The following is a 12,270-nucleotide window of genomic DNA, read 5'->3' on the forward strand; positions in this document are numbered from 1 at the left end:
CCTTCCCCTCCTGGTCTCAGCCCCAATTTAAAGGAAGCTGGTGTTAGCATCCTATAAAGCAAGGCGCTTTGCGAGGGTCTCCCAGCCTAAGCCGGACTGTGTGGCCCGTTTGCCAGTCATAACGGTGATGCCCCACACTTGAGAGTGCAACGTTCACGTCTGAGGCCACAGACTAGTGGCAACAGCACGTGGGAAGCCTCTGTCCTTGGCCCTAGAGGAATCCGCCCCGTTTCTTCCTCGCCCTGCTAAGGCCTGTGGGGCCACGCTTACGGGTGGGTTCGCAAACAGGGTCCACCCAGACGTTCTTTGAGCTGGGGTCGGGGTAGGCATGGGAGGCCTCCCCCGTAGGGCAGGCTGTGGAGCCTGACGTCCCGGGCCGCCCACCTGGAAGGGAGAGGGGAAGTGAGCCTTGGTGCCTGGGGTAAAAAAGGGCGGGGAGAGCTGCTTTGTGAGGGCACAATTTGCAGAAGCCGCCAAGCCGGGGATCTGCTGGCCTGACTCTCCTGAGGGCGCCTGGAGCAACACGAGCAAAGGGCGCACCCCCGTTCCGTCAGGGCCCCAGCACTCCACCCGGCCGCAGCGCGCCCAAACATGGCCGCCGAACCCGGGTTCCGGGGCCGCAGCCGGGACTCCGGGTGACGCAAGGGCGACGGGTTGCATCAGCCCGCGACCACGTGCTCGGTCCGCCCCTCCGCCCCCGGATCCGGGCGCCGATTGGGCCACGTTAGGGCCGTGACCTCTGCCTCAGCCAATGGGAGGCAGCCACAGAGTGTTCTCGCCGCAGAGCCCTGGCGCGAGGTGCCTATAAAAGGCGCCTGAGGCGGGGGCGCGCGCCCCAGGGAGGCGAACCGTCGTTGCGGAGTTTGTGGGCGGCTGCGACGCCGCCTGCCTGGCATCTCGGAGCGCCGCGGAAACCACAGCGCAGCCGACATGGAGGTCGAGCCCGAACCCGAGCCTGAGCCCGTCACGCTCCTGGTGAAGAGCCCCAACCAGCGCCACCGCGACTTGGAGCTGAGCGGCGACCGCAGCTGGAGCGTGGGCCTCCTCAAGGCCCATCTGAGCCGCGTCTACCCCGAGCGCCCGGTGAGAGGGGCCCCCGACTCCCGCTGCCAGCGCCTCCCGCCCCGGCTGCCATTCCCTTGGCCCGCCTCGCGTCCGCCTCCCCTTCCCTTACAGCTTCTCTCTTCGCCGTCACTCCCCCGACGGCTGGTCCTCACCAGGTCACTTCCCCAGGGCTGGGGTCTTGCCCTGCCCTGCCCTGCCGCGGTAGGCGCCGCCTCGTCCGGCCTACTGGCCGTCACCTCCGCGTCCTAGGCCGCCATCGCCCCGCCTTCCAACGGGCCGCCGTCCCCTGTCACCTCGCCTCCCGCGGTCCCAGCCCTAAGACTGTCACCCTCCAGCCCCACCTCCCAGACCACTGCCCCGTCCCCTAGGTCTGGCTTCCGGCCTAAGCCAAGTCGCTGAGCCAGCAGTTTGACCTTGGGTGAGTCACTGCACCCTTCCAGCCTCAGTTTCCCCGAAAGGACAGGGCGGCTGGGCGTTCCGCATTAGGATTGCATCTGGGTAGAAGCGAGGACACAGAAATGCTGCCGAGTGGATTTTCTGAGTGCCGCGTCTCGATGTGGAGCGGAGGAGGCAGGGGCCAGCCCCGGGCCAGTGGCTAGGGAATCAGGGTGAGCGCCCGGGGAGTGTGTACTTAAGGTCCCACACCCAGGAGCGAGACGTGGCTCTTCCCCTCCCTGTCCACCTTCCGCCCTGGGCCCCTCCCTGCCGCGCCGGACTCCGCAGCCTTTGCCGCGTCCCGGGGAGGAGCCCCGCGCGCTTTCTGGCTAGAGTGATTTAGAAGGGAAGCAGGCAGAAGGAGGCTCCCTGAGTCTGGGTTTTAAGACTTTGGCCCCTCAGTTACAGACTTCCTCGCTTTGTTTTGGTGGACACATCTGTCAACATCACCCTTAGCACCGCCCTCCCTCCCCACCACGTGATGGAGGCGGCTGCATCCTTCCAGTATTTACTTTCTGCTCTGACATTATGTAAGTGTCAGCAGTGTGCTTTACTGCCCACGAGTGTAATTCTCCATCAGACAGGAGGAGACATGGGGGCCGAAAAAGATGTGAAATTGTTCCTTCTTATCTGAAAAGTTGCCGTATTGCAGGGGTCAGGCTCTTTTGGTTCCTTATTTGTTCAATAGGGAAGGTAGAAGTGAGTTTTCCTCCTGAGTTACTCTTTTGAATTTTGCTTGTTTATCTAATAAGCTTTCATTCCTTTAGCATACCCCTTGGGACTATTTGTAGTTTCATCACAGCGGCTTCCAAGAACCTAGGTGGCCCAGTCGCTGTGAGAATGGCTAATAGGTACGCAGATAGGTGTAGTTGCGTGTTGCATCATTTAGTAAAAGGCAGTGTTTTGGAGGAGAGTTTCCCTTAAGGGCTTCCTTGGGTGACAAACATCACTCCTGTTATTAAGTCTGAAGACCCAAATAAAAGACCTCTCAGGTGTGTAAATTTGTACTTAAAGATTGTGGCTGGAGAGCACTCATCATTTGGTTTCTAACCTGAGAAGAATTACATTTATAGTAGTTGTTAAACATATTTAATTTTTTTCAAATCAGCCTTCTGGGTAAAGACACAGTGTCAATTCAGGACTTTAAAAGGAAAACTACAGGCAGCTATGGTTTTCAAACTTTTACTAGTGTGGAACTCTTTAATGTAATGCAGGACCCACCCCTCAGTACCATTTTACAAAATCATGTCTATAGCATTACTTATAAAGTCAACCGGAACAGTGGTGAACATAGTATCCAATTTGGTTCTGTAGTTTTAGGGGCATAGTGTCAAAAAAATCCTGATTTATGCAGATAAGTAGATGCAGTTATTGTTTTGTTTTAAACAGTTCGCTTTATAATCTCCAGCCACTTGGCAGGAGCAGCTTTATTCCAAATTTTGCATAGTTGTTTGTTCTGGCGTTGGCTGGTGATCTCATGTGTACTGGCTTTGGTATATATCATTTGAGGCCATTAGTTGTAAGTATGGTTTTTAAAGGAATTAAAAATAGATTTTAAAAGTGAGATTTGTATGAAAGTGTGTAGAGTCCCTGTGGTTTTGAAATCACTGGGAAGGAGAAGAGAGGTTGGAATCTTGACTTCAGCGGCAGGTGACCTTAGACAAGTCAGTTTCAGACTTTTCCTCCCTTCAAATAGGGATACTAAATCTCACAGGGTTTACACCTGCATTTGTGTATTGGGAAAAGTCTCTTTGAGAGCTTAGTTTAGAGTTGCTTTATTGTTATCTTAGGACAGTACTAGGTGATTGTGGTGAAGGCTGACCTTGCTTGGGAGTACTTTGAGTTTTCTCTGAGACCATTCAGTTTGTGTTTTTAGTGGCAGAAAGGAATTTCCTTGGGAGTTTAAAAGTCAAGTAGGTCACCATAGGTTTTGTGGACTGGAGATAATTTGCCATCCTAAATTTATATGCATGTTAGAGAGAAATTCAAAGTTCAGCACTTTCTAAAGAAAAGTTTTGTATATGAGACCTTTGAAAAAATGCTTCCCCGTGATTCTAAGAAAGAACACCCATATCCAGGTTAATTGTATAAAAGTTTCTTCTGTGTTTGGGAACTTGTGGGAGCTAAATGCTGACCTGTGCTACTCTTTGTTTCCATGACTAGCGTCCAGAGGACCAGAGGTTAATTTATTCTGGGAAGCTGTTGTTGGATCATCAGTGTCTCAAGGAATTGCTTCCAAAGGTACATCATTTACACATTAACTTTTAAATGTTTTTTAAGCACTTACCAGGTTGAATTCAGGTCCTAAAGTACCTTCTTATTACTTCTAGCAGGAAAAACGGCATGTTTTGCATCTGGTGTGCAATGTGAAGGGTCCTTCAAAAATGTCAGAAACCAGCACAAAGGTACGTCTGCTTTTTGAAGATCAATCTATGTCATTCAGACCATCATGGTAGAAATAAAGGGAGTTGGAAAAAAACTCAAGAGATTTTATTGTCTTTTTATCAAGTAATACTTTGGTTCTTCCCCAGTAAGAATCAGGAATTAGAAAGTTACCCATACAAGTGCATGTCTGCTATTGTTGTAGTAGGCTATGCTATTAGTGTTGTAGTGGGAAAGTAGAGTTCTACATTACACACCCTACTGGGACATAATTTGGCCTACAATAGCTGTGTATCCAGATCACTAAACCAGCAAGGCACTCTAAAATGGGTTTTTACTAAATTTAGCACATAATAAGCTGCTTCTAAGGAATCACCAATTTTTATGAACAGTAAAAAAGTGAATATATTCCCTTTGGAAATTTTTATTGTGATTTATTTCATTGGATAAGAAAAGACCACAGTCCCTATCAAGTGATCTCTAAAGACTTATGTTTGACAGCCAAAATCGTTCATTTTTCATTTCACAGTGTTGATTTGAATATACAATAATGATAATCTAATGTAGCAATGCACTCTAAATTAGGATTATGACTCTATTTTCTGAAACATCTGAACATGGGATAGGAAATTTCTTTCCTTTAGGTTGATGGCTGGGTGGTATTTATAAATGTTGGTCAGATTCAGTTTCTTGATTTAGTAAATTCACCACCATAAGATCTGTAGAACACTATCAGGATGCTTTCTCACCAATGATAACTTCATTGGAAGATTTTAATGAAATTACAGCATAATTACTCTGGGAAAAATAGGGATTTTTAAAATATATATTGAAATTGGGTTGAAAATATTTCAGAATATTTTTTATATAACATTGCATCTGTTTAATTTTGTCAAGTTCAGAGGTTGGGGTGAGGGACATAAGGCATTCGCAGAAGAATCCTTTTAGGTTGGTTGCAGACAGTTGCATCAGGTCCTTTGTTCTAATGTTCGGCTTCTACTTACTTAGGTTGCTGAATCCGTGGAGCAGCCTGCTGGTCTCCATCAGGGACAGTATCCTGGGGATTCCTCAGGTGATAGTTTAATAAGGCAAAGGGAGGTTCTTCGGAACCTTTCTCCCTCTGGGTGGGAGACTATCTCAAGGTGAGTGTTACCATAGAGAACAAGATTCATGCAAAATGGATGTGCGTTATTTGCATCAATTTTAAGAAAAAAGTATATTTGTAGTTTATAGTCACAGAACTTTAAAATGTACAAAATTTTGCTTTTTAGGGGCTTCACTTTTAAAGATCTTTTATGTATTTTTTCTTAATACACAGCCTTTTAAAAACAAACATATGAGGATGCAGGTGTTGAAAATGTAGGCATTTCCCCTCCCATGTGGGTGTGCTTGGTGTTGTGCTGACCTCATGATAGGGACTTCGTGCTGCTGCAGAGAGAACAGCTGGCATAAGCATGTCACAGCTGCTTTGCTGAGTGGCTCTGTGCTTTGTCTATCGTAACAATGGGTGACAAAAGGTGAAAAGATTGTTTAAGAAATGCTCTGCCAAGGACTGAGTTGGCGGTGCTGGGGAAAAAAGGTCTATTCTTTAGAGAAAAAGCCAGCAGTGACTAAATGCTCTGATGTTTGGATTTCATAGCTCTTGGAACCTCTTACAATGAGAGTTCTTAAGAGAAAAACATAATTGCAAGTTGAAATTCTGTAGCCCCTCAATTCCCCTGGTTTCTTTCTCCTGGTAGTTTTTAATATTTGATTTTGACAAAGTCAGGTATTTGAGGAATGATGAGTTGCTGTTTTTTGGGTTTTTTTTTTCCCTTAACGGGAATTTCAAATACACACAAAAGCAGAGGGAACTATGTAATGAATCTTCACACAGCCATCACTTGAGCCCAGTAATGATCATAGTTTTGCCATGTTTGTTTTATCTATTCCTCCTTTGCCTTTTCCTTTCTGAAGTGTTTAAAAGTAATTCCCAGATGTCCTGTCAGTTCACCCCTACGTACTTGAGTAAAACCTTAGAGATATCTTGCATATCTACAGTGCTGTCCTCATCAGAGCTACAAAAGCACTTTGTTATCCTCTCATTTTCTTGCACTATAACATTTTTAAGTGATCAAAAACAATATTATACCAAGACCTGCTTGAATCAGAATACCATTTTAGAAACACTCTGGGTAGGGAATTTGGTTAAAAGACTGCCAGCATAGAGGCACCTGGGTGGGTCAGTCAGTTAAGCATCCAACTCTTGATCTCAGTTCAGGTCTTGATCTCAGGGTTGTGAGATCGAGTCCTGCATTAGGCTCCACGCTGGGCACGGAGCCGACTTAGGAAAAGACTGTCCACGTATAAGATTGGATAATTGGATAGAAACACTCAAAACTGCTTCCCTTATTCTAGCTACACAACTTGAGATTTGTGGCCCATATGTATGTGAATTTCACCTTGATGAAACTTGTCAGTTTTATTCAACACATATTTATTGAGTAGCCAATACATATAACTTCAAGGATGGGAGTTAACCAGCAGAGATGATCATATAACCAGTTCCTGATTTTTCCTCAATTCTTTTGGCAGCAGTTCACAAAACTGAAACTAAAGGAGTTCACTGTGTAAGGCGCACAAAGCCAAAGATGACACGCGTATGCTCTTCCCTAGGCTGCTTAAGAAACAGGAGTTTGGTGTCAGACAGGCCTCAAATGCAGCCCTGCTGTTTAACTAGCTCAGTGACTTTGTGCAAATCCCGTGTCTTCCCTGAGCTGGATTCGGGCTCCCTTCTGTGAAATGGAGGGAAAGCTCCCTCCGCACAAGGTTGTTGCGGATCCAGTGAGATAACAGCCCAGCAGCCTGTCCAGGGCACAAGTGGTCAGTAAGCACGTATGAGTGATGCCACATAGACACATAACTCTGCCCCCCCATGTAGCTCAGATTTAGGGGTGGGGAGAGATGGGTAGCAGAAGGAGGGGGTAGTTTTCTTTAGGAAAGACTTTGAGAGAGATGTGGCTTTTTAGAGCTGCTCTTTGAAGGATAAACAGTGGGTTTAAAGCTGCAATGATACTCAGCAAATGGAGACTGGGGGTGAGGATCCACCTAGCCTGAAAGGGTCCGGCTTGTTCATGTGCTGGTAACAACATGGTATGAGAGCCCAGTGCTGGGCGCTGGCTCTCGTGTCCCTGTGGGACCTGGGCCACGGTGGTCGGGCTCGGTCAGCACTTACCACACAGGTGCGTCACACAGTAATCTACCATGTAACTGTAATAAAGCCTCTGTCTCTCTGATTCAAAGTCTTAATTGTAATGTAGACCTTTCATTTATTCATACTAAACCAAGTCAAAATGAGTATTTTTTAAAAAAAATCTTTCATAGGCCTGAAGCTGCCCAGCCAGCGTTCCAAGGCCTGGGGCCTGGTTTCTCGGGCTACACGACCTATGGGTGGCTGCAGCTGTCCTGGTTCCAGCAGATCTACGCACGCCAGTACTACATGCAATAGTGAGTCCTTTCCTGTCTGCTGGCTGTGGCGGGGCTAGGGGTGAGGAGTGAGGCTGTTCATCAGTCTCTTCAGAGCCCTGCTCTGTGTGGTCTGGTGGGTGGGGGAGAGTGTAAATGATAACTTCTCCCTAATTTGTGTATTAATTCAGGGGGGCTTGTATCTATGTAGTTTGATGACTTCATTTACAGTCAGTTCCTTCCTCTTCAATATGAGGTATCTCTACTTTGGTGAAAAGTTTAATTTGCTACCGTACCATACTTTTACAGTTTTATACTTTTAACTCCAGATGAAATTTACCATGTGGCTCTCTCAGGAGCAGAAGAGGCATTTATAGATTCAACTGTTAGTAAAGAAATTCTTTACTAAGTTAAAGAAAAGCCAAGTTTTTCATGTACCTACTTAGAATTCTTAACAGTAAAAGACCCTGTGTAAATAAGGCTATGAGAAGCACAGTCTTCCCAGTGCTTTGCTCTCAACAGTATCTGCCTCTGTCGATTTTATTTTAGTTTAGCGGCCACTGCTGCGTCGGGGGCTTTTGTCCCCTCACCAAGTGCACAAGAGATACCTGTGGTCTCTGCACCTGCTCCAGCCCCTATTCACAACCAGTTTCCAGCAGAGAACCAGCCAGCCAATCAGAACGCTGCTCCTCCAGTGGTGGTTAATCCTGGGGCTAATCAGAATTTGCGGATGAATGCACAAGGTGGCCCTATTGTGGAAGAAGATGATGAAATAAATCGAGATTGGTTGGATTGGACCTATTCAGCAGCCACATTTTCCGTTTTTCTCAGTATCCTCTACTTCTACTCCTCCCTGAGCAGGTTCCTCATGGTCATGGGGGCCACCGTCGTTATGTACCTGTAAGCAGATGTTTCACTTCCCCTTTTTCCCTTTACTACAAATTAACGCTGCGTGGTGGCTCAAAACAAGTACCGATTTTTCTCTGTTTTTGAGCAGTCTCAGTCATTTATGGAAGTGTGTGTGTGTGTTTTAAGATTTATGTATTTAGAGAAAGAGTGCGAGCAGGGGGAGGGGCAGAGGGAAAGAGAGAGAATCTTAAACAGGCTCCATGCCCCATGTGGAGCTCAGTGCGGGGCTCGATCTCTTAATCCTGAGATCACAACCTGAGACGAAATCAAGAATTGGACGCTACCTGACTGAGCCACCCAGGCGACCCTATGGAAGTGTATTTAAGTAGCGTATTATTCTGACACTTTCAGTGCAAGGAACTGACAGCGTGGTTGGGCACTGCTGAGAACACATTAATCATGTGTTAATGCAAGAAAAACATTCTGTTTTCTTCTAGGTAAGGTACCTGCCAGGCTCCTGAACCACAACAATAGGGCCATTCTAAGGCATGAAAGGGAAAATTGTATTTGTTTTGAATAAAAACAAGTTTATCTTTATCAAGCTGTAGTTGCTGCCTTCCAGGATTAAAGGTCAGGCACTGAATGGCAGCAAAGCTCATAAGGGCCAGGGAACCTTTACAGACCTGACATGTGGCTTTATCCATGGCTCAGAGTAGTGGTTCTCCACCAGGATGATTTTGTCCTCGGGTGTGATGCTTCTGACTGTCACAACTAGAGGGCTGGTCCCACTGGCATCTCGTAGACAGAGGCCAGAGGTGCTGCCAGACATGCTGCAAAGCACAGGACAGCCCCACAGCACATAGCCAGCCCAGTGTGTAAGTGGCGCCAAAGTTGAGAAACCCTGGCCTAGAGTGTACGTTCTTGTGGTCAAAACTGACAAATATTTCCTATGGAGTGAAAATGGATTTTTATTTTAGTTGTAAAAATCTTGAGAAATATTTGAATAATACAATTACTCTTATATCCAGAATTAATGATTGTTAATATTTTGTCATATTTGCTGTAAGACTTGTATTTAATTGGATTTTCCAAAGAAAATTTTAGTCAATTCTTTGTTTTTTAGTCTCTAGAATCCTATATTTGTGACCAAATTTAGGTCTTATTATTATGTAGGTTATTACATATTATAACCCCAGCTCTGTGTGTGTATGTATATTTATCCCTCCCCCACCCCCGGTCAGGTTTGCAGGTGTAAAGTTTATTTCAGATCAGCAAGCGTTTGTAGAGCACTACTGTGTTTGGGGCGTTGTTAATGTTGGTGGGCACACAGTGCTGAATAAAACACAGTCCCCATAGTGACCCTGAAGAAGCGGACAGGCCAGTGAGGAAGTCTAGCAGATGGTGTGGTAGAAAGTCAGCAGATGGGCCTGGCTGTGAGCTGCTAATCAGAGCACTGCTATGATATTAGAGGAGGACGGCAAGGGGGACCCTGTCTAATCAGAAGACCCTTAAATTCTTGAACAAAGATCACTGTGATTAGCTAAGATGAACTTTTATGTGCTTCCTTTGAAGGCATCACGTTGGGTGGTTTCCATTTAGACAGAGACCAGTTCAGAACTTTGCGAACAATGGTCCTCCTCATGAAGCTGTAAATCAGGACCCCAACAATAACTTACAGGTAAGGAGCTCCCAGTGGGGCCCAGCAAGCTTGGCCAGGCTCTCATATCCTTAATGCTTAGATACTTAGCTTCATGGCTTACCATTTCATTAGGCTGAAGTTTCAAGATTTTTTCAAATTTGTTCTTAGAGCAGTAGCTTTTTTTTTTTTTTTTTTAAGATTTATTTATTTTGTGAGCGAGAGCAAGAGCATGCATGCATGCAAGCAGGTGTAGGGAGAGACAGAGGGATAGAGAGAATCTCAAGCAGACTTCCTGCACCGAGTATGGAGCCCAACACAGGGCTCGATCTCATGACCCTGAGATCATGACTTGAGCAGAAACCAAGAGTCAGACGCTTAACTGACTGAGCCACCCAGGCGCCTGGAGAGTAGCTATTTTTTAAAAAACATTGAATGTCATAAAATCCATCAGGTATTTTAGTCCTGTGGCAATTTGCATTTTGGCATATGTAAATAGTGTTTTTTTAAACTCACTATTTTGAGCATTCAGAGGCCTATAACAATGTGTTATACCTTGGAAACTGCTAGTGGATAGTTATTCTAATTAAAGATTAGGAATATAAGCATGTCTCACTTACAGAATAGGTTTCCTGGAGAATTTTCCTAGATTTATAGATCAGTTTAATCCATAACCCTAAAGGATATTCTTTTATAATATAAATTGTCACCCTAGTATCTGTTTTTAGAACCCTGGGTTTCCCATTTTTAGTTTCTTAGAACACTGCCAAAATCAGAATATCCATATTTAATGAACTGGTTAACTTAATTCATGAGTTTACTAATAAAGATCGAATTACTTCATTTGTTCTAATACTTACTGCCAGGAATTTTCAAAACTCTGAAGTTCACCAGCAGTTGTGAACTTCCAGGCCTCCATCTAGCCTGAGAACTGAGAGAACTGAGAACTCCAGCCCAGGACATCATTCCCTGGGATCCTGTCTGCCCGGGTGCTTTGAATATGGGGCCAGGGATTTACTCTGCCTTTTCCTAACATTATTACATTATTTGGCATTTGTCACAGTCCTAATGGTTTTCTCATTGTGTTTCATTAACTGTAGGAAGGCCCTGATCCTGAAATCGAAGACCCCAACCGCCTCCCTCCAGACAGGGATGTACTGGACGACGAGCAGACCAGCCCTTCGTTTATGAGCACAGCCTGGCTCGTCTTCAAGACTTTCTTCGCTTCTCTTCTCCCAGAAGGCCCCCCAGCCATAGCAAACTGATGGTGCTTGCTTTCTGGCTGCTGGAGGCTTCGACAGGCGTGGACTGGGTCATCTGACTCCAGCTAGATTTCCTCACCTGGACATGGCAATGGCACAGAATTCAAGAATCAGCAAGGAGGAGGATATGCTTTTGTGATCAAGCAAAAGCAGAAACTAAGACGTGAAGCCATGATACAAATTGATGAACAAAAAATGTCCAAGGCTTCTCATGTCTTTATTCTCTGAAGAGCTTTAATATATATTGTAGGTAGTTTCATAGGCATTGTAAGTAGAAGGCATTAGTGTCGCATGTTTATGCCTGAGGACTTTTCAGATGTGTGTGTCTGCATGTGTGTTTGTACATAGATATCATAGATGCAGAAATGGTTCTGCTGGTACGATTTGATTCCTGTTGGAATGTTTAAATTACACTAAGTGTATTACTTTATATAATCAATGAAATTGCTAGACATGTTTTAGCAGGACTTTTCTAGGAAAGACTTATGTATAATTGCTTTTTAAAATGCAGTGCTTTACTTTAAACCAAGGGGAACTTTGCAGAGGTGAAAACCTTTGCTGGGTTTTCTGTTCAATAAAGTTTTACTATGAATGACCCTGGCAGAGACTCCTGTCATCTTAGCAGTTTGCTCCATGTCCATGTCGCTGGATGGTCAGCAGTTGAGTTGCTGACTTGTAAGTCACCCGAATGTTTTGCTTCTTTTTATAAAAGGACCATTTGTACTAATGAAGAACGATAAGGTAAGGCCATGAAAGTTTTAATTGACGAAGAATACACTTGTGTTTGTCCCCATTCCCTGATTCCAGCAGTACTGGCTTATGTAGTAACCCATCAAACTTGGATTCTCCAGGTTTAGAGTGAGTGGCGTTGGGGCACCTGGCCGGCTTCGTCGGTAGAGCATGTGACTCTCGATCTCAGGGTCGTGAATTCAAGCCCCCCATTGGGTACGGAGCCTACTTTAAAAAAAAAAAAAAAAAGGTTAGTGGCATTAAGCACCTTGCACCTTGGCAATTCTGTGGTAGTTACACCTCATCCAGCAGGCTTTCTGAAGCTGAGCTTGCGTTTGTGGTTTGAATCTTTGAAGTACTGATTTTGAGACTAATCTTAAAAACACAGTTGTATGTATTTTTCACACACGAATGATGTTACAGGCAGAATGCTGAAGGCCTGGGCAGGGTGTTTTTGGCAGAGTAAAT

The 12,270-nt window shown here is 45.3% G+C and overlaps 1 protein-coding gene across 3 annotated transcripts; it reads left to right on the plus strand.

Annotated features, from left to right (window-relative positions):
* Positions 1 to 813: 813 nt before the first annotated feature.
* On the plus strand, positions 814 to 11,673 carry HERPUD1 (homocysteine inducible ER protein with ubiquitin like domain 1). Of its 3 annotated transcripts, none has more exons than XM_045806837.2 (8): positions 815 to 1,083; positions 3,664 to 3,741; positions 3,831 to 3,905; positions 4,891 to 5,024; positions 7,246 to 7,368; positions 7,876 to 8,226; positions 9,748 to 9,853; positions 10,912 to 11,673. In XM_045806837.2, exons 1-8 carry the CDS (start codon positions 931 to 933, stop codon positions 11,074 to 11,076), a joined length of 1,185 nt encoding a protein of 394 aa, XP_045662793.1. In that variant the 5' UTR covers positions 815 to 930; the 3' UTR covers positions 11,077 to 11,673. The 3 variants fall into 3 exon arrangements, with proteins under 3 accessions (XP_045662795.1, XP_045662793.1, XP_045662794.1); XM_045806838.2 differs by having other exon boundaries at positions 3,834 to 3,905; XM_045806839.2 differs by lacking the exon at positions 10,912 to 11,673 and having other exon boundaries at positions 814 to 1,083; positions 7,876 to 8,069.
* Positions 11,674 to 12,270: the final 597 nt, after the last annotated feature.

The sequence above is a fragment of the Ursus americanus genome, chromosome 21 (assembly GCF_024610735.1).
Source record: "Ursus americanus isolate L20-20 chromosome 21, mUrsAme1.1.p, whole genome shotgun sequence".
NCBI classification, from domain to species: domain Eukaryota; kingdom Metazoa; phylum Chordata; class Mammalia; order Carnivora; family Ursidae; genus Ursus; species Ursus americanus.

Excerpts from the sequence above, each read along its gene's own strand:
- HERPUD1 (XM_045806837.2), top strand. The coding sequence starts at position 931 with ATGGAGGTCGAGCCCGAACCCGAGCCTGAGCCCGTCACGCTCCTGGTG. Across the intron at positions 3,906-4,890 it reads TGTCAGAAACCAGCACAAAG|GTTGCTGAATCCGTGGAGCA; the intron begins GTACGTCTGCTT and ends CTACTTACTTAG. Across the intron at positions 7,369-7,875 it reads CGCCAGTACTACATGCAATA|TTTAGCGGCCACTGCTGCGT; the intron begins GTGAGTCCTTTC and ends ATTTTATTTTAG.